At 52.1% G+C, this 17270-nt stretch overlaps 4 protein-coding genes across 4 annotated transcripts; 2 read left to right on the top strand and 2 right to left on the bottom strand.

Moving 5' to 3' along the window:
* Positions 1 to 274: 274 nt before the first annotated feature.
* On the top strand, positions 275 to 2322 carry EsH8_XIII_000015 (uncharacterized protein; the record flags this gene model as incomplete). Its single annotated transcript, XM_083273727.1, has 6 exons — positions 275 to 512; positions 604 to 807; positions 901 to 1067; positions 1110 to 1424; positions 1589 to 2032; positions 2134 to 2322. The coding sequence occupies 6 exons, from the start codon at positions 275 to 277 to the stop codon at positions 2320 to 2322; spliced, it is 1557 nt and encodes a 518-aa protein (XP_083120490.1).
* Positions 2323 to 5528: 3206 nt separating this feature from the next.
* On the bottom strand, positions 5529 to 6101 carry EsH8_XIII_000016 (uncharacterized protein; the record flags this gene model as incomplete). Its single annotated transcript, XM_083273728.1, has 1 exon — positions 5529 to 6101. One exon carries the CDS (start codon positions 6099 to 6101, stop codon positions 5529 to 5531), a length of 573 nt encoding a protein of 190 aa, XP_083120491.1.
* A 1349-nt stretch (positions 6102 to 7450) lies between these two features.
* EsH8_XIII_000017 (uncharacterized protein) lies at positions 7451 to 13114 on the top strand (the record flags this gene model as incomplete). The annotated part of the gene is made up of 18 exons (XM_083273729.1): positions 7451 to 7538; positions 7603 to 7736; positions 7818 to 8352; positions 8422 to 8657; positions 8718 to 9000; positions 9081 to 9314; positions 9369 to 10165; positions 10218 to 10380; positions 10457 to 10774; positions 10878 to 11001; positions 11099 to 11170; positions 11229 to 11279; positions 11350 to 11414; positions 11474 to 11615; positions 11668 to 12150; positions 12223 to 12297; positions 12368 to 12775; positions 12874 to 13114. 18 exons carry the CDS (start codon positions 7451 to 7453, stop codon positions 13112 to 13114), a joined length of 4449 nt encoding a protein of 1482 aa, XP_083120492.1.
* Positions 13115 to 13656: 542 nt separating this feature from the next.
* Positions 13657 to 14824, bottom strand: EsH8_XIII_000018 (oxidase ustYa family protein; the record flags this gene model as incomplete). The annotated part of the gene is made up of 6 exons (XM_083273730.1): positions 13657 to 13715; positions 13819 to 13894; positions 13950 to 14072; positions 14128 to 14285; positions 14349 to 14653; positions 14709 to 14824. The coding sequence occupies 6 exons, from the start codon at positions 14822 to 14824 to the stop codon at positions 13657 to 13659; spliced, it is 837 nt and encodes a 278-aa protein (XP_083120493.1).
* Between the last annotated feature and the right edge of the window lie 2446 nt (positions 14825 to 17270).

Genomic DNA, 17270 nt, shown 5'->3' on the forward strand with positions numbered 1-17270 from the left:
TGCAGCACGACATCTAGAATATCGGCGTGTTTTCGATTGCCTGCCCGCCGTCCCAAAATCGGCGTCTTTCTGCTGGCATTCTTGCCGATCTTGCCCCCTCTTCACTACATGCCAGGCTTCAACTGTACTTGAGCAGGTGGTCCAAATCTCATCCAAGTCAACAAATGAGATGTACAGCAGTCATATTTATATAAATTTATCTAATATATAGATAGCTCTTATACTTATCTATAAACCCTCCACAGTAAAGCTTTGTCACCGTCCCATCCCCATCATGGTGTCTTTCGCAAGCGCCGCGCTGCTGACCGTGGTGGGAGCGCTCCCGAGCTGGTCCGCCCTGGCGACGCAACTCGTCCTGTTCGCGGCCGGGCTCCTGCTGTGGCGGTATTTCCTCTCACCTCTGCGCGGCGTGCCGGGGCCGTTCCTGGCCAAGCTCACGCGGCTGTGGCATATCCACCGGATCTTGAAGGGGGATCAGAACCTCGCGCTGGTCGCCCTACACGACCAATACGGTATGGAAGTTTCTTTTCTTGTTCATGACTTCTCTCCGTTTTTATCCTCCTTTCCCTCCTCTCTCCTCGCTGATGCCCACGAGCCTGCTAGGCCACTTCGTCCGCCTCGCGCCTGACGAGGTCAGCGTCGCTCATCCGGACGCTGTGCACAAGCTGTTCCTGGCGCCCCTGACCAAGGGCTACTGGTACGCCGGCTTCACCATCCCCGACTGGCGCTATGTGTCGCCCATGGCCATCGTGGATCCCCGCGCCAAGATAGAACTGTCCAAGGCGCTATCGCCGGGCTATGCCCTATGTAAGTGCGCCCCCCCCTCTTCTTGGTTTCGTGGCCGGGAGGGAGCCTGGGGCTGTCTGTCGAGGAGATTTAATCTGACCAACAAAACCACAGCCAACGTCTTGCAGTCCGAAGAGGCCGTCGGGCGGCTTATCGAGCGGCTCATGGACTGGATGGATGTGTTCGCGCGCGACGGTACGCCCATGGCGTTAGACAAGTATCTATCGTATACGACGCTGGACATTGTGGGCGAGGTGGTCTTCTCGAAGCCTTTTGGATTCGTAAGTTTTTCGGCCTCAGGAGTGTCCTGGGCAAAACAATAGCCGCGGACAACTGACGCGCGCCCCTGGTGGGCAAAAGCTTTGCAGATTGAGGAGGGCCGCGATATCGACAACACGATCCGTGACAACGCGACGCTGACCCTCCTGGGGGCCGTGACCCCCTACTTCCGGCGGCTCCGGAACCTCGTGCTGACGAACCCCGTCATGACGTGGCTGGGCCTCCTGCCCACGGGCGGCGTTTACCACAGGTGCATCAAGGCCATCAATGAGCGCCTCAAGGATCCAGACGCCCGCTTCGACTTGGTCGCCCACTGGTTCCGCACTATGAAGCAGTCGCCCGAGCGGCTGAATCTGAAGGTCAGTCCGTCGTCCGCCCGCGACCCCGGGGGGCATCATGCCCCCTCGGGGTGGGCCTCTTCACCAACTCACCCCCTCGTCCCCCTCCTCTTTTGTCCCGCGGCCGCTTGAGCTCCCGTCACCAACGCGACAACCCTCCCCTACTGACCCCAGCACCCGTGCAGAACATCCAAGCGCAGACGACCAACACGGTGGTGGCGGGGTCCGACACGGTGTCGACAGGGGTGCAGTCATTCCTGTACCACCTGCTCCGGGCACCGGACGCGCTATCGCGGGTGCGGGCCGAGATGGCGGCGGCGCTAGCGGCTGGCCGGTGCCGGACGCGCGTGGTGGCCTACGCCGATGCCCGGCAGCTGCCGTACCTGCAGGCCTGCGTTAAGGAGGCGTTACGCGTCCACAGCCCTGTCTCCATAGGCCTGCCGCGTGTTGCCCCCGCCCCCGCCGGCCTTGAGATCGGCGGCCGCCACTTCCCCCCCGGCACCGTCCTCTCCGTCAACCCCTGGGTCGTCCACCTGTCGCCCGAGATCTGGGGGCCCGACGCCCGCGAGTTCAACCCCGACCGCTGGCTGCGCGACGACGCAGCCCGCCTCGACAAGTACATCTTGACTGTGCGTGCTGTTCCTCTTCTCATCCCTCCCATCCCGTCCCCCCTTGGTCTGGCTGGTGAACCTTCTTACTCGTGGTCCTGTGCTCATCATCCGTCGTCCAGTTCGGCGCCGGATACGAGTCGTGTCCCGGACATAATGTCGCCAAGATGGAGCTGTCCAAAATCACGGCCACCATCATTCGCGACTACAATATTCGCCAGGTCACCCCAGGTCAAGAATGGAGCTACAAGGCCGCCTTTGTGGCCGCGCCCCACTCGTGGCCAGTGTACGTAGAAAAGAGGCAATCCTGAGCGTATTTCGTTCTAGGCAATTATTAGTGTTAATGCAGCCATCATCGCGCCTCGGCATGGGTTAGGCCGGCTGATTAGACTCCTTGTCATTGGTCCAGACAGCAAGAACTTTAATGCCTATAGTCCATCAGGCACTTAATAGCCAGGCAGTAGTAATCTTTAGGCGAAACCATATCACACGTATTCTGCCTGTACTAATATACCTGCTAAGAGCTGAAAAGTTAAAGACTAAGGAATGCTATACATCCTAAGCTGTTCTGATGGACGTCTCACGACGGCATAAGAACCGGCTTCACTAATATACATGTAGTTAAGGGGTGAAGAGTCAATAGGAAACGCCTTTAATAAATGGAGGTTACTGATTTTCTGGGCTGGCTAGTTCCATTCAGCGTTAGTTCTCTTGGAATATAAATAAGCTTATAATTTAGTGCAGCTATCCTAAGTACTATTCAGCGGGAATTAAGACCTATACCCTAATGCGCGGGACGGTCTGCCGCTAGTGCGGTGTGGCGTGTGAACGAGGTGGCGATTGGGTGTACGCTGGTGGAGCGGTCTGTAGCTGAGGGTGCGGTGTAATGGCAAGACATAAGCGGTACTGTTGGGATCACAGGTTACCCGTACGGGAGTAATCAAACATAATCAAAGGATCAAACTGGTACTGTATTCTGGTCGTTGTATGTGTCTATATGAAAGTAGGTAAGTTGGCAGCAGCGGCAGTAGTGTAGATATTGCTGTTGATGGCCCGGAGGTTGGATCTCCGGGTTCCGCTGCCGCGGCCATTGCCGCGGCCGGCTGCTGCTGCTGGCCAGCTCCCTGTATTCTGGCTGAGTAATCCAACAGGTACCCTGTTAGTAGATTGATTGAGCCTAGTGCAAAAGCTATTGCTAGCTGTTTGTAAAAGTTCTTTTTGGTTTGGGTACCCTTATGAAAGCGCTAATTTTGGCTTGAACTGTGGGAACCTATACCTGTTGTTGCGTTCCGCCTATATATCGTCATGTAGCCAATCAAGGCTGACACAAGTCGAGACGGACTAACTCGCGCCTGTCTCCCCTAATTAATTTTGACGGCCTATCCCGCTTGTCATCGTCGTCCCCAGCCTCATCTTGGCATTTCACCTCTTAGGTGTATCGTTTCCATGCATCAACCCCGCCACCATGTCCATCTACCAGGTAGATCTCCCAGCTACGTCATCAACACAAACGACATGCTGTTATACTTTAGTGTCCTCTTGAAGGGACTTGCCTCTTTCAAGTTCTCCATTATGCCCCAGCACAATAGGGGCCTCCTCCGCCTGCACTGTTTGGTGACCTCACCAGCAAATCTGTTTCTACTTGGATGCCGTTTTGGACCCGTCCAGCCTTGGTCGTCATAGAACGACGACCATCGGCACCCGAAATGTTTTCACAGAGCTCACCACACACACCAAAAAGCCTTCCAATTCGATCTAGTCCTCTGCCACTAACAACCTTTATCTCTTGGAGTTGGACCTGGTTCTTTTGCTCTCCGACTTTAACTATATACTCTCTGGATACCCCATGCCCATGTTGCCGCCGCCTGTGATGACGTAGTGGGGGGCTGGTTAATGAAACCGTCTTTAGAATTCAAACGGCACAGGAGTTGATGGCTGCGTTCCTATGTCGTCTGGGGGAGGGAAGTGGCGGCGACAGCTGCTGAAAAAAAGAGTACAAACTGGTTGTTTCCCAAGCCAAGAGTGCTCACCAGCAAAGTGTCGCAGGTCATCCATCGCATAAGGGAGTTGAGGTCGCAGGCAGCCTTGTAAGATGCGGAAATGGGACTCGCTGGATGGGAGACGGCTGTTGATACGCCGCTGAAGCGGCCTCTACAGGCGATGAAGGAGAGGAAAAGACTAGGTGGGACTGGATGGCTAAGATATAACCTTGTTCAAGAGGATACCAACATACAGACTCATGCGACGGGTGGAGCTTATACCACTAAAACTTTTTTTATCCCTTTTTCTTTTCTCTTTATCCTATCTCTAGATCTAGCCACTCCTTCACCTTTTCGCTCTCACTAGCCGGCCGGCTGCTCTCTTATTTGTTGTTAACCAAGTTTACAGAAACCATGGACTCAAGAGCTCCTCCTGGCGGTGGTTGGAGTTGAAACAAGGTTGAACAGCTGACTCAGCCGCAATTTAGCTTGATAGTGGGGACCGCCGCTGGGTCCTAGGAATGAGAGACAGGGCCGATTTGCCCGGCTGGAAGCCCCAGCAGGCACTGCACACCTATTTTCAACGTTTATGGGACTTGAACGGCCAACAAACGACACAAGACTCAAGCCGGTGAGTTGCAGCCACCAGATTTGCGATCAGGACTTCCCCAGCTTCCACCCGACCTCCACCCACATGCGTCTTCTTGTATAGCGCCCAGATGGCGGAAAGCCTAGTTTGCAACGGTTCCCTTTGTGTGCTGCGCCCCTGGGACCGTTGGATGTCTCTCGACCCAGCCGCGGCGATGCAGAGGGATGCGAGCATGAGGAGCTTTTGCCGGCATGGCTTGTCAACAGGCACCACTACAGGATGGCTTAAACATGTGGGCCATCTCTGCACCACGATGAGCGACACGTGCCGGGCGAGGAAGAGGGCTGATATAGGGATTTCAGTGAGTCCAAGGGTACTGAGGGGGAGGTGCAAGGTCGAGGCGAAGTACCGAGATTATATCCATTGGGTCATACCAACAGGCTTACGTTTCCATGTTGGATGTCTCGGCCCCAGCAACCCAGGTTTAAAAAGTGATACGGCAGCATCTCAAGCAGGGAAGTATAAATGATGTGCAGTGCTAACTCCTGGAATTTATTTCCTTTTGTATCCCATTTACCGTCTTATGACCTTCCTCTTTATACCTATAGTCATGGCAAAAACATAATTACTTCAACTCACTAGGCCATGATGAGAGTTGGAGGAATGGGAATCCCTCCCTCCATTACACCCCTGCGCTAGTTCATGCATTACATAAGCCCACATCGTACATCACATAAGCACTGGATGTGTCTGTACCCCCTCGAGGGGAAGGTCCGGCGTTCTTAAACAATACAGGCAAACAAACGAACACGTTCTTGCGGTGTTGGCGTCCTTCCTCCATTTGGTCTATGCCGTCATGTGAGGCCGCATCCCGCCTGTTGCATTCTCCATGGGTCCTGTCTCGGTTGCGGTCGCTGCCTGCCGAATGCTTCGCAGGCGGTGGTGGCATTTAGATGTTGGCGCAAGCATTGGCATGTCTGGGGTTGGAAATACCAAGCTTCTTGCTTAGATCGCCGAGCTTTTCCTTGGTTAGCTTTGGCGGTGCATCTCCGTTTCCATTGTTGTCAAGACTGGCGTGGGATGCGTCGTGCAGCCAGCAGCCCGGTTCCCAAAGAGACGACAGCTTGATGCCCTTGGACACAGCGTGTTGTGTGATGGTGTGTAGACGCGACAGAAAGTTGACGCCCATGTTCTTCAAGTCGTCGTTGAGGCGGGGCGGGCGGGATTGCTTGGGCAACGCGGCGTCGAGGCTTTGCCAATGCCTCTCGAGTCCGTCGCGATGCTGGCAGCTGAGCCTCTTCCTCTTGTCCTCCCGACCTGCTATCTTGGCGGCTAATAGAAGCCGCGGCAGCTGGGTCTGTACCTCTTGGTTCAAACAGGTACGGTCGGCAGTGTCGAGGTTCTTGGCAGTGTTGTGAAAGACGGACTTGACGGCAACCGAGATGGTCTTGTCGAGTTTGCAGGACGAGGGGTTCGACGGGCGGTCGTTCGAGGCATCGTCTGAACCGGGAATTTCCACCATACTGTTGAAGAGTGCCTTGGCCTGTAGTACGCGCATGGTATATCAGCCATTGCTTGCAAGCACCTTGAGTGAAGAAACGGCGAGAGGAACGAGGTGGATGGGTGCGGAGGGAGACGGTGGATGATGCACCGGTGTATTCGATCTAGGCATTATTTCTCTTATTTTGATGATGATTGAATGAAGGGTACTGCGTTGTGGGAATGAAGAGGAAGAAGAGGAAGAATGATGAAGGTACGAGTGGGAAGATGGATGATGGATGACGGAGGATAGAAGATGGAGGAAGTGGATTTCGGTTGGCTGCAAACTTTGCTTTGCAATGGAAGGTAGAGGATTTATTGATTGATTACCTATACAAGCCTTCTTCTGTTTCCCATTTGTGTGTGTTCTTGCAGTAAGTGTCATCTATGGCAGATTGAGTGTCGTCCCATGCATATATCTCCTAAGACTCCTATAATGCGCTTCTTAAAGCATCAATATAGGCTAGACTTCGAAATAGTCTAGGTCGCTGCTGGCAGTATCAAAAGGAAGTCCTTTAATATTGATAATATATTCGTACTGTCTCACATCAAACTGATTTAGTATAACTAGCTCAGATATAAAAGCCTTAGAAAGATTCTCGTCGTCTAGGAAGATTAAGGAAATAAACCCCTAATAATTGTATGCCTCTAATCGAGAGGTCAGCAAATAAACAGCTACAGTGGAATACTACACATTACAGCTGTTTAGAATGCAACGTCGGGCTTTACAAAGAAGGACCATGCTGGGATCTATAGCATGGTATTTGAGGGCTTATGTAACGACTTGGTGTTGAGAATTCAGCTGCTATTATTCGCCGATGATCCCTACTGCCGCCGAGACGCTAAAAGGTGTAATGCTTGTCGTTACAGGGACAACGCTAACCCTAATCAGCTATATGTAACATGGTATGTGATATCTATAATGCGCCTCCCCCAATACAGAAGGTAGATTCCTAATGTTGTGCTTATTTCACCGTGGGTGTGTCTTATCTCAGGTATCCTCAGCCCACAGTAGGTATATTGTGACTCCCATACCCCCCGGGACCCACCCGCTCAAACCAATCAGAGTGAAGCCGTGAGGGGCTCTTGTTGCCGATTACCGGTAGTGCTTATGTATGTGCCCACGTTGGTTAAAAGGGTTGCACGGTGCCCCTCTTCATTCCTCACCTTACGAGATTCGGGAAGGTTCACTTTCATTTGTGTCCTTGTATTCGCTCAAAGCTGAACCAGTACCGTGAGGACCAGATTCTTTCCTGGCCATACGATCACCCCCTTTTACCAACGCAACCTTCAATAATTCACGAGGCTTCACCCAATATTCTGTGACCCAGCATGAATAATGTGTCGAATGTCTGCCACGATGAGCTTTTCGGGCCAGCCGTCGCCACGGAGTCTTGTCGAGGCGGGTTCGACTTCACAGGTACACAGCCCTTGAATGATAATGCGATACTTTGTGGCTAGTCACTGACATGATCTTTCCATAGTGCTATTCGAAGAAAGCGTCCTGTCTATCCCGCTGTCGGCTGGGTTTCTCCTGATTGCCCCTATTCAGGTGGCCCGTATCTTCAAAGCCGTTTCGGCTGTGAGGCCAGCACTACTTCTATCGATGTTCAAACTCGTTCGTACTTCTCGGTCACCCTTGTTGTTACGCTTTTTTAGTAATTATCAGCAAGTTCATGTCATTAACATAGGCTGGCAGGTATCGACTCTCGTTTATGCCGGACTTAACTTAGCCTTGCTGGTCTTATGGGCTTCGGGACATGGATTCACCACTCGCGCAACCCTGGCCTCATCCGTGTTAAGTCTCTCCGCCGCTCTCGCCCTCGCTGTCCTGTCCCAAGTTCAACATGGCAAAAGCCCACGGCCATCTTTCATAATCACTGGTTATCTCATAATTTCACTACCCCTGAATGGCGCGCGTGTCCGAACCGCCTGGCTCCTGGCATCGGACAAACATCTCATGCCAGCTATTCTCACCGCTGCTCTAGCCTTCCAGGTTCTGATTCTCGTCCTAGAGACCAAGAACAAAAGGAAAATCCTGGCTGGTTCGTATCGCAGCTTCTCACGCGAGGCAACAAGTGGCCTCCTCAGTCGTGGGCTTTTTTGGTGGTTGAGACACTTGCTTTCTGATGGATCCCGGCGCATCTTGGCCGTTGAAGATCTCGAGTCCATCAATGAAAAGCTTGGATCTTCCAAGCTTTCGAGTGAGCTACAGGTTCGATGGATGAACAAAAGTGAGAACTATTTGAGCCCTCTTGCACCGAGATTGTCGTCTAGTACTCTGACCTTGCCTCACGCATCAGAGAAAGTAGGCCACAATCGGCACAAGCACGCCTTAGCTCTGGCTACGCTTTCGGCCTGGCAGTTGGAGCTTGCCAAGATTGCGCTTCCTCGTCTTTGTCTGGTTGCACTTAGCCTTGCACAGCCTTTCCTCATCCACCAGATTGTAGAGACTATATCGGCTCCTGTCAGTCAGCAAACTTGGAACCAAGGATATGGCCTGATCGGTGCTGTGGCTTTAGTCTATACAGGGATACCCGTAAGCTCAACTTCCTCTCTCCCGCCCGGGTTACTGCTGATCAGATATGTGTGTCACAAGATTGCGACAGGCTTTTATCAGCACCTTTCCTTTCGACTCATGGCTATGGTCAGGGGCGGCCTCATTTCCCTGATCTATGAGAAGATTCTGCAATCGCCGTCGACGCAAGTCGGTGACTCTGCTGCGATGACCTTGATTGGTACAGACGTCGAACGAATCTGCGAGACGTGGCATCTTGTGGTCGCCGAAAGTTGGGCGAGTGTCATTCAGCTTGCTTTTGCTGTGTGGTTCTTACAGATGCAAATCGGTCCCGTTTGTGTCACTCCAGTCATTGTCGCGTTGGGTAAGTCAATGTATTCATGTCGATTGGGCTTAGAGTTGCTTTATTCACTGGTTTATGTTGCTAACTTTACCACTTGGTAGTGGCGACCGCCATGTCAGTCAGAGCGGCTGGGTTTGTGACCGCCCGCCAGAAGGTCTGGCTCGAGGCGATTCAAGCGAGGATTAACTTTACCGCACATACCCTAGGCTCGATGAGAAGTGTCAAGATGTTGGGCCTTAGCAACAAATTTGAATCTCTCATACAGGGTATGCGTGTTACCGAACTGGACCTCTCCAAGAGGTTCAGGCGCTTGTCCAGCTTCAATGTCTGCCTTGGTAAGCTGAAACGCACCTCCAAGTTGATACAGCGCAGGCACTAATGAATCGCAGTAAACTTACCCTCGCTGTTCTCCCAGTTCTTCACATTTGCGGCCTTTGCAATCGCCGCCAAAGTTCAGGGTAACAGCTTCGTGACGGTGTCGCAGGCAGTCACCAGCCTGTCCATTCTCTCCATCCTCATGGAGCCTCTAGGCAAGTTGTTAGTGGTGATTCCTCAGGCATATGCTGCCTTGGGTTGCTTTCAGAGAATCCAGGACTTTCTTGCTAGCGAGTCCTGGGACGACAAACGACTGCCTGAATGCCCGCTAGAAACAACGAATCTGGAGAGCCACGATGAGCCGGACACGATTCAGACGCCTTCGGGCTATAACCATGTGGAAATGATTCAACGTCCACAATCAACACCAAAAGAGCCTCTTCCTCGTACGATCTTCAACTCCGACCATGTGATCTTCCATAATGCTACCGTTGGCTGGCAAGGCTCCAGCCATGTAATCAAAGACATGTCACTGCGCATTGGCCAAAATCATCATCTCACAGTCATTCTGGGACCAGTCGGCTGTGGCAAGTCTACAATTCTAAAGGCCATTCTCGGTGAAGCCACCATATTCAACGGCTCTGTCTGGATCAGTAGCAAGGAGCTAGCCTATTGCGATCAAAGCCCGTGGGTTTCGAACGGCTCCGTCCGAGAAAACATTGTCTCGGGAACTGACTTCGACGCTGCTTGGTACGATACTGTCATTCACGCTTGCGCTTTACAAGTGGATCTGCTGCAGTTATCAGACGGTGACGCGACGAATGTCGGGAGCAAAGGGGTTTCGCTCAGCGGTGGGCAGAAGCAACGCCTGGTAAGAACTGCCTCGGCGCCTGACTATTGTATTGCGTACTGAGATGAAACAGTCGTTAGCTCGGGCACTTTATGCGCGCAAGCCTATCGCTGTCCTGGATGATGTACTGAGCGGCCTGGATGCCGCCACCCACGACATCGTCACCACGCGTGTCTTCGGAGCTGATGGACTGATCCGGAAGCTGGGTATGGCAGCCATTTTGGCCACGCATTCTGGTGAGTAACAATGAGTTTTGAATAGCTCATATAGCGTTTAGGAAAACGTGTCGTTCCTACTAACGACCACACACAGTGAGCCTATGCGCCATCGCGGACCAAACTATCATACTTGACGACCAAGGACAAATCATTCAGCAGAGCTCATCTGAGAATATGGCTTCTCTTGCGCCACAGCTAGCCGGAAACGATGGCTCTTCGGCGAGCTCAGGAAATAGCCCACCTCCCAAAATTCCAGCTGGTGAAACTCAGGGCTCAAGCACGAAACTAGATGACAACAGACAGGTGGGAGACTTTTCCATCTATCTATACTACTTCTCGTCTTTGGGATGGCTTAGCTTCGCCTTGTTCGGTATCTTCGTAGCTTCAAACGTGGCATTCAGCACCTTGCAATGTAAGCATGCTTCTTCCATCAGATCCGCCCCTTTTTATCAGTGCTGGTGTAGTGCCACTCAGCCGCAGTAAGTCAGGCTCGAAGCTGATGTGGGTGAGTACAGATGCATGGATCACACTGTGGGCCCAAAGCAGCGACGGATCGCAAGCATCACGGCTTGGCTATTGGCTTGGGCTGTATGCAATTTTTGGTGTTTTTACTGCGGCCGGTCTTATTTCTGCGGTCTAGTGAGTTCTTCTCCTACGGTGTCGAGCCTGACTTATAAAAGCCTGGAGGCTCACCAAGCATCGTGCTTGAGGCTCTTATGCTAATGATTATACCCAGCTACATGTACGTGGTGATCGTACCTAAGTCTGCACAGTCTCTCCACTTGACTGTGCTTCGGGCAGTTATACGGTAAGATCGCCGAATTCTTGTTTCCAGTGGCTTGTTCATGTTCTTACGGTAACGACAGAGCTCCAATGTCTTTTCTCGCCAAGACCGACACTGGGGTATTGGTTAACAGGTATGTCATGACTTTCGCGTAAGACAACAAGAGTATGAACTAACCCATGAGTATTTCTTTCCCATGACAGATTCAGTCAAGACATGCAATTGGTTGACATGACCCTACCCGGGGCACTCGTGAATGCGAGCTTTCGTCCGTAGCAACTTTAACGCAATCCTCTAGGAAGCTGGTCGCTAATTTGAGAATCATAGAGCTTGCTGCGTGTTTCGCAGTTGCCGCGTTGGCCATTGTCGCTGTTTCCTACTTCGCAGCTGTACTGCCCTTCGTCGCCTGCGCTCTCTTCTTCCTCCAGCGCTTTTATCTAAGGACATCTCGGCAGCTTCGACTACTAGAGTAATGCCTATTGTTACCTTGCAAACGATATAAAGTACTAATGCTGGCTTAGCCTGGAAGCGAAAGCACCTCTCTATTCTCACGTTCTGGAGTCTCTCCAGGGCATCGCCACTATCCGAGCATATGGCTGGACGAGCAACCACGTCGCCAAGAATCTCGCCCTCCTCGACAGGGCCCAGAAGCCTTATTACTTGCTCCTCTGCATTCAACGATGGCTGACTCTTGTATTGGGACTGACGGTCGCTGGGCTCGCGATACTGCTCACCACCCTAGGCGTCACGCTCCGCAGCAGACTGGACGCCGGTTTCCTCGGCGTTGCCCTTGTCAGCATGATGAATCTTGGCCAATCCTTGGCTGCCCTTATCACCTTTTGGACCTTGCTTGAGACGTCCTTGGGTGCCATTTCGCGCGTGAAGACTTTCTCCGAGGATACCCCGACCGAGAAACCTCGCGAGATTGTGGATACAAGAATTCTCGCTGGCTGGCCGTCTCAAGGATCGGTGGTCATTGAGAATTGGTCGGCTCACTATAATGGGTACCTATATCTCACTTTATACTTTCGGGAGTTTTGTACCAGTCTAATGCAGTAGCTAACATCATACCACAGTCACCCCGTGCTTCGCAACATCGATATTTCGATTCAGGCCGGGGAGAAAGTTGCCATATGCGGCAGGACAGGAAGGTAAGAGTCACAAGCATAAATCATTCCACAAGCCTTATGACGAGAAACTTGCTAACGAAAGTGCCGCAAGTGGCAAAACCTCACTTCTCTTATCCCTGCTCGGCATGGTCGAGGAGTCTACCGGGAGGATTGTCTTAGACGATGTCGATCTTGCATTAGTACCTAAAGATTTCACCCGCCAGAAGCTCACATGTCTCACACAAGACCCTTTCTTGTTTGGCGGGAGTGTCAGACTGAATGCAGATCCGCATGGCGAGGCTACAGATACTGATATCATCTCTGCCCTGCAGAAGGTTGGGCTATGGGACATCTTCCGATCAAAGGAGAGCACAGAGACCTCTCACCCTCTAGAATTCTCGATACTTGATATGAAGATGGAAGAGGACTTCTTGTCCCAAGGGCAAAGAAAGCTTTTCTGCCTCGGCCGTGCGCTTTTGCGCAAGAGCCCGGTCCTGGTTTTAGATGAACCGAGCAGCGGGTAAGTAACAGACCTTCCCTCTCCTTGCGTTCATATCTGAAAAAAGATATTATGATGCAGTATGAAAGCTGACACTAAGTATCACTCATAATTCACAGTGTTGACGCCAGCACCGAATCTTCCATAGAAGCCATCGTCAAGTCGGAGTTCGCGACTAGCACTGTCATCATGGCAACGCACAGTCTCGCTGGTGTCCGTAGATTTGACAAGGTTGTTGTTTTAGATGGGGGCGTGTTACTTGAGTATGGTGAGCCAGAGGAGCTATTGGCGAGGGTTGATGGGGCATTCGCGAAGCTCTATGCTGTGCAACGTGGAAGACCCGAGCCTTCTTCTGCATAAGCAGGGGTGATAACAATACCTACAGCACAGGGCAGGTTTCACTGTTAGTTTCAAACTTACTTGATATAAGTTTTCTATTGGAATAACCCTATCAAAGGTACTATACCTACATAATAGCCAACAATCAATCCTGCTTTGTAGTGTGCCATTTGTAAACCAGAAGACACGGTCTAGAATTATGATAACTTGAGGTAAATTCTCCACTGAAAAAACGAAGGTACATGAGCACTGCCAACACAACGAGGCACTGTATTATCCCTTTGGAGGGCCAATGCAAGGTCTTGGTTCACATCGTGATCTACTTTCTCAGGGGCTGTGATGTCCATGACCACTGACGCCCAGTGCGGTCTTTGTTTTCTCTAGGCGCTCACCCGACATGACCATTGTCTCGTCCTCGGCAACCTCGGAGCCGGGACCTTGCTGTGCCCGCACGTTCGGTGACCTCGCCAGTGACCAATCCATCAGTGCCTCGAAGTTTCTGCATGGGTGCTGTGTGCGGAAATTGGGTCCAAACGTCTGTGCCGACTCGAACCATTTATGAGTCACAAGGGTTGGTCGGCATTGCACATGACGGCCTGTCGCACGTAGTCGAGGCAGTGTTCTGCCAGATTTCCATTGTTAGTGTCAGTCTTAGACGTTATACCTGAACCTGGACCACGGGTTCAACGAGTCACAGGCGTAGTTCAATGGGAGAGGAGGCCTACCCCAATGAAGCTTGTGTGCTCGACTGCTCTGGAAGGGAGGATAGTATTCCGGATAAAGAGCTTTTCGTACTTGATTCTAGACACGAGTCAGCTCTATAAACAGATGACTCAATCTCATGGACAGAGCATACAATGCAATGGACCTGGTGGAAAACATCGAGACCTGTTACCCAGTAACCGTTCCCAAGCGTAGTACGATCCCGCACAAGGTCGGCCTCGGCCCCTTGCAAGAGTACTGTCGATGTTATATGCAACTGGCTAACATCAGTATCAAAGCAACCAGCAAGAGTACCAAAAGACTGTACTAACTTCAACATGATCCCATGGACGGTCCATCTCCGGGCCTGGATCTCCGACCCATATTCTCTCATAAGGCGCGTGCTCTCGGTCCAGATCGCCTGTCGAGTTGTAGGATAGAGCGCCGTCAAAGAGTTTGGGTTCGAGTTGGATGACACTAGATTCAGGGCCTGTGGCAGTTACTAAATATAGTTCAGACGACTTGAAATGGCAGACTCGCTGATCCTACTCACCGATGTCGAAGGCGCATGTTTCAGCATAGCGAGATAGCGTTGTCCTCGTTCTCCAGCAGTCTATGAACAGCCCAGCAGCGGTGAGGGCCAACACGCCGGTAGAAAGAATCCATGGCCAACGCCGCACGTGATATGCCCTGTAGCGATTATTAACATAAGATCCGGCCGAGAACTTGGCGGCTTGTTCATCGTCGAGCAAGCCAGCACGTAGAGACTCTGTTGACTCGGTAAAGGTTAAATGGTGAAGGTCCGAGCCAGCTGAGCTGAGTTTTGCAACTTTGAGGCGTGCCTGGCCGAAGAGACGGCTACCCTACCATTTCTCCAACGGCTCAACCGTAACGGCGGGGTGAGGAGGCTCACTCAGCCGGGGTAAATGCTGGCCTCTTTGCGGCGGCTGTCGCGTCCGCCACGGCCATGACGATAGCGGCGAACGTGTAAGAGCTGTCTCTGACACCCGTGGACTTTCTATTGGGCATAAACAGTACGGTTCAAGAAATGGCTGGACGGGATGAGTGCTTTGTTTGCTGGCGGCGGAGGTGCTCTTCAACAACTACTAGGTGGCGAAGAACCTTATCGAGTCGTCAGCAGATGACACTGAATCATCCGAAACGGGGATGTCGGGCGATTTCCTGTTCATGCTTCCCCGGACCTTGGACTGAACGTTCTGCTGGTGGTCGGGATAGATAGAATTGAGCCGAAAGCTTTAGAAGCGCATGGCAAGGTTCTAGTAAATCCGTTGAGTCAACGATGCTAGCTGTTGAGGTGAGCAGGCAGAAAGTGGTAGGCAAGATTCAGGCCGGGCAACATTTAGGCTAGGCAGCGTTTAGGTCGGGTGGGCAAGATTTAAGCTAGGCGGGTAGAATTTAGGTCGGGCAAGATTCAGGTCGGGCAAGATTTAGGCTGGGCGGGTAGCATTCAGGTAAAGGAGACGGGGGGGCCGGGCACAAGCGGTGTAGCAGCAACGGCTAGCTTTCTCAGGTAGATAGATGTCAGGCTACTGGAGGCGGCTGGCAATCATGTTTGGGGGATGCAGGCCGTCGAATAGACCCTCTATCTCCAGGCGAGGCGGACCAAGGCTGCTGTGGAAGCTCAAAAGGACATGATGTCGGAATTGAGAGGGGCCCTTGGGCGTCTGCAGGTCAAGCTTGCCGAACTGAGGGCATTTGTGCAAGATGGTGATCGTTGTGATGCGTGTTCTAGGAAGAGCATTACGCAGGAAGAAGAGAAGCTGGTGGCGCCGGTACAGCGGTCTCACACAGCATTAGGGAATACTTTTTTTAGCTAAGAGTGAGAAGCAAGGACTTAGATGTCCTTACACGTTGTGTGTTCACCAGCTGTTGGCGGTGCCTGCTCGAATTGACGAAGGAGTCAAAATATATAGGATAAAGATATCTCTTTAGATATTCTGGGACCCTTGCAATCTAGCTGGCAGAACCCGCTTCTAACCTCTGGCTAGGTTGGAGGTTATTCTCCAGATCCGTCGCACCTTGGATGGGCCATGCGAATAGCCGTCTCATCTCGGCCAGAGGCTGTATTGCGGCGGAGGTTAGAGGTTGAATTGATCAAGATTTAGTACAAGTCGTTACAAGGCATGGGTGGGCTAAACACGCGCTTGAACGACAGCTGTTGACGTCTTCGCGCCTGATTTATCCCTGGGCTGCGTTCTGATGCGTCTTGCGAGGCGTCAGCTTTCTAGGGTCGGGCGTCAAACTCTCCCGGCTAGAGCACAGATTGTGCACGGCGTGCTGGTGAGCTTGTCTTTAATTGAACTGGAAGTTCAGGGATTTCCGGGTTCGAGGTTCAAGTGTCTTCGGGCTCGAGGATTGTCGCCGTGATGTCAACGTGGCCAGGTCAGGGCACGGTAGTGGGTTGCAGCCGGCCGCTAGTTGAGGACTTGCGTGTCTTTTGGAAGCTGCCTGTCTGCCAAGAAGGCAAGGCTTTGGAGTGGTGATGCGACATGAGGTTGCGGGGTGAGAACGGCGTAGATGGGCTCGATGTTCCCGAGTCCAAAGTGTCATCGTCTGAGAGTTTACATAATAATAGCCTGACCCACCCTCGGTCGGTCACTTCAAGACAAGGGTAGGAGCTGGCCGTGACGTAAGCAGCAAAGCGGCACATACGCGCGCTCATGCTCACTCGACAAGCTATTCAAAAACGCTGCATCAACACTGACTAGCAACACCACAGCAAAAAGCTTGAAAACTTGCGTTGAGAAATGCTAGTGTTTGTTGCAGTGGATTCGCGAATGCAAAGCAGCTGCAGGTGGATAAGTGATCAGGAGAACCAGACGTGGACGCGGTTCTGTCCACTGTTGGCACAGCACAGGTATGAGTCATTTTTGACAAGGGCGGAAGCAAGATTTTTGACGAGACGATCGAGTTCTCGACTGTCGCCATCGCCATCTTCATCTCCATCGCCGTCTCCGTCTCCATCTCGGCTGTCGGCTCTCGCGCGAGTGTTTCTGGTCGTTGATGGCATTCTCGATCAATGGCCCCGTGGATGAACGCAGCAGCGGCTGAGAATGCAGGGAAAATATTATGCCGGGCAAAATGCATAAAGACAAGAAAAGTCACTGAACGGCGCACGGCGCACAGCGCATCCGTTAGTCTGTTGCTGGCGGCGGAAGGTGAGGAAGGCAAAGTACAGTGTCAGACATCTAAGACGACACCAAGGGTCTATAGGGGAGCAAGCAGCGAGGGCGTAAGGATCTAGGCTGGAGATATCTAGGAGAAAGTGTAGCGGCGGGTATAAGAAGCTTGGATTGACCTGAGGCAATCCAAGGGGGCAGCTTTCAGTAGTAGTCTCATCTACAACCTATCTGCGAATGTGAAGATACTGAGCCCTCCACTCTGCTTGGCAACACCTCTGACATACAGGAAGGAACTACAGTCACTTGTGGCTGTGGCGGTGTCGTGGCAAGGG

The sequence above is a fragment of the Colletotrichum jinshuiense genome, chromosome 13, assembly GCF_051148585.1.
Source record: "Colletotrichum jinshuiense chromosome 13, complete sequence".
Taxonomy (NCBI): Eukaryota; Fungi; Ascomycota; class Sordariomycetes; order Glomerellales; family Glomerellaceae; genus Colletotrichum; species Colletotrichum jinshuiense.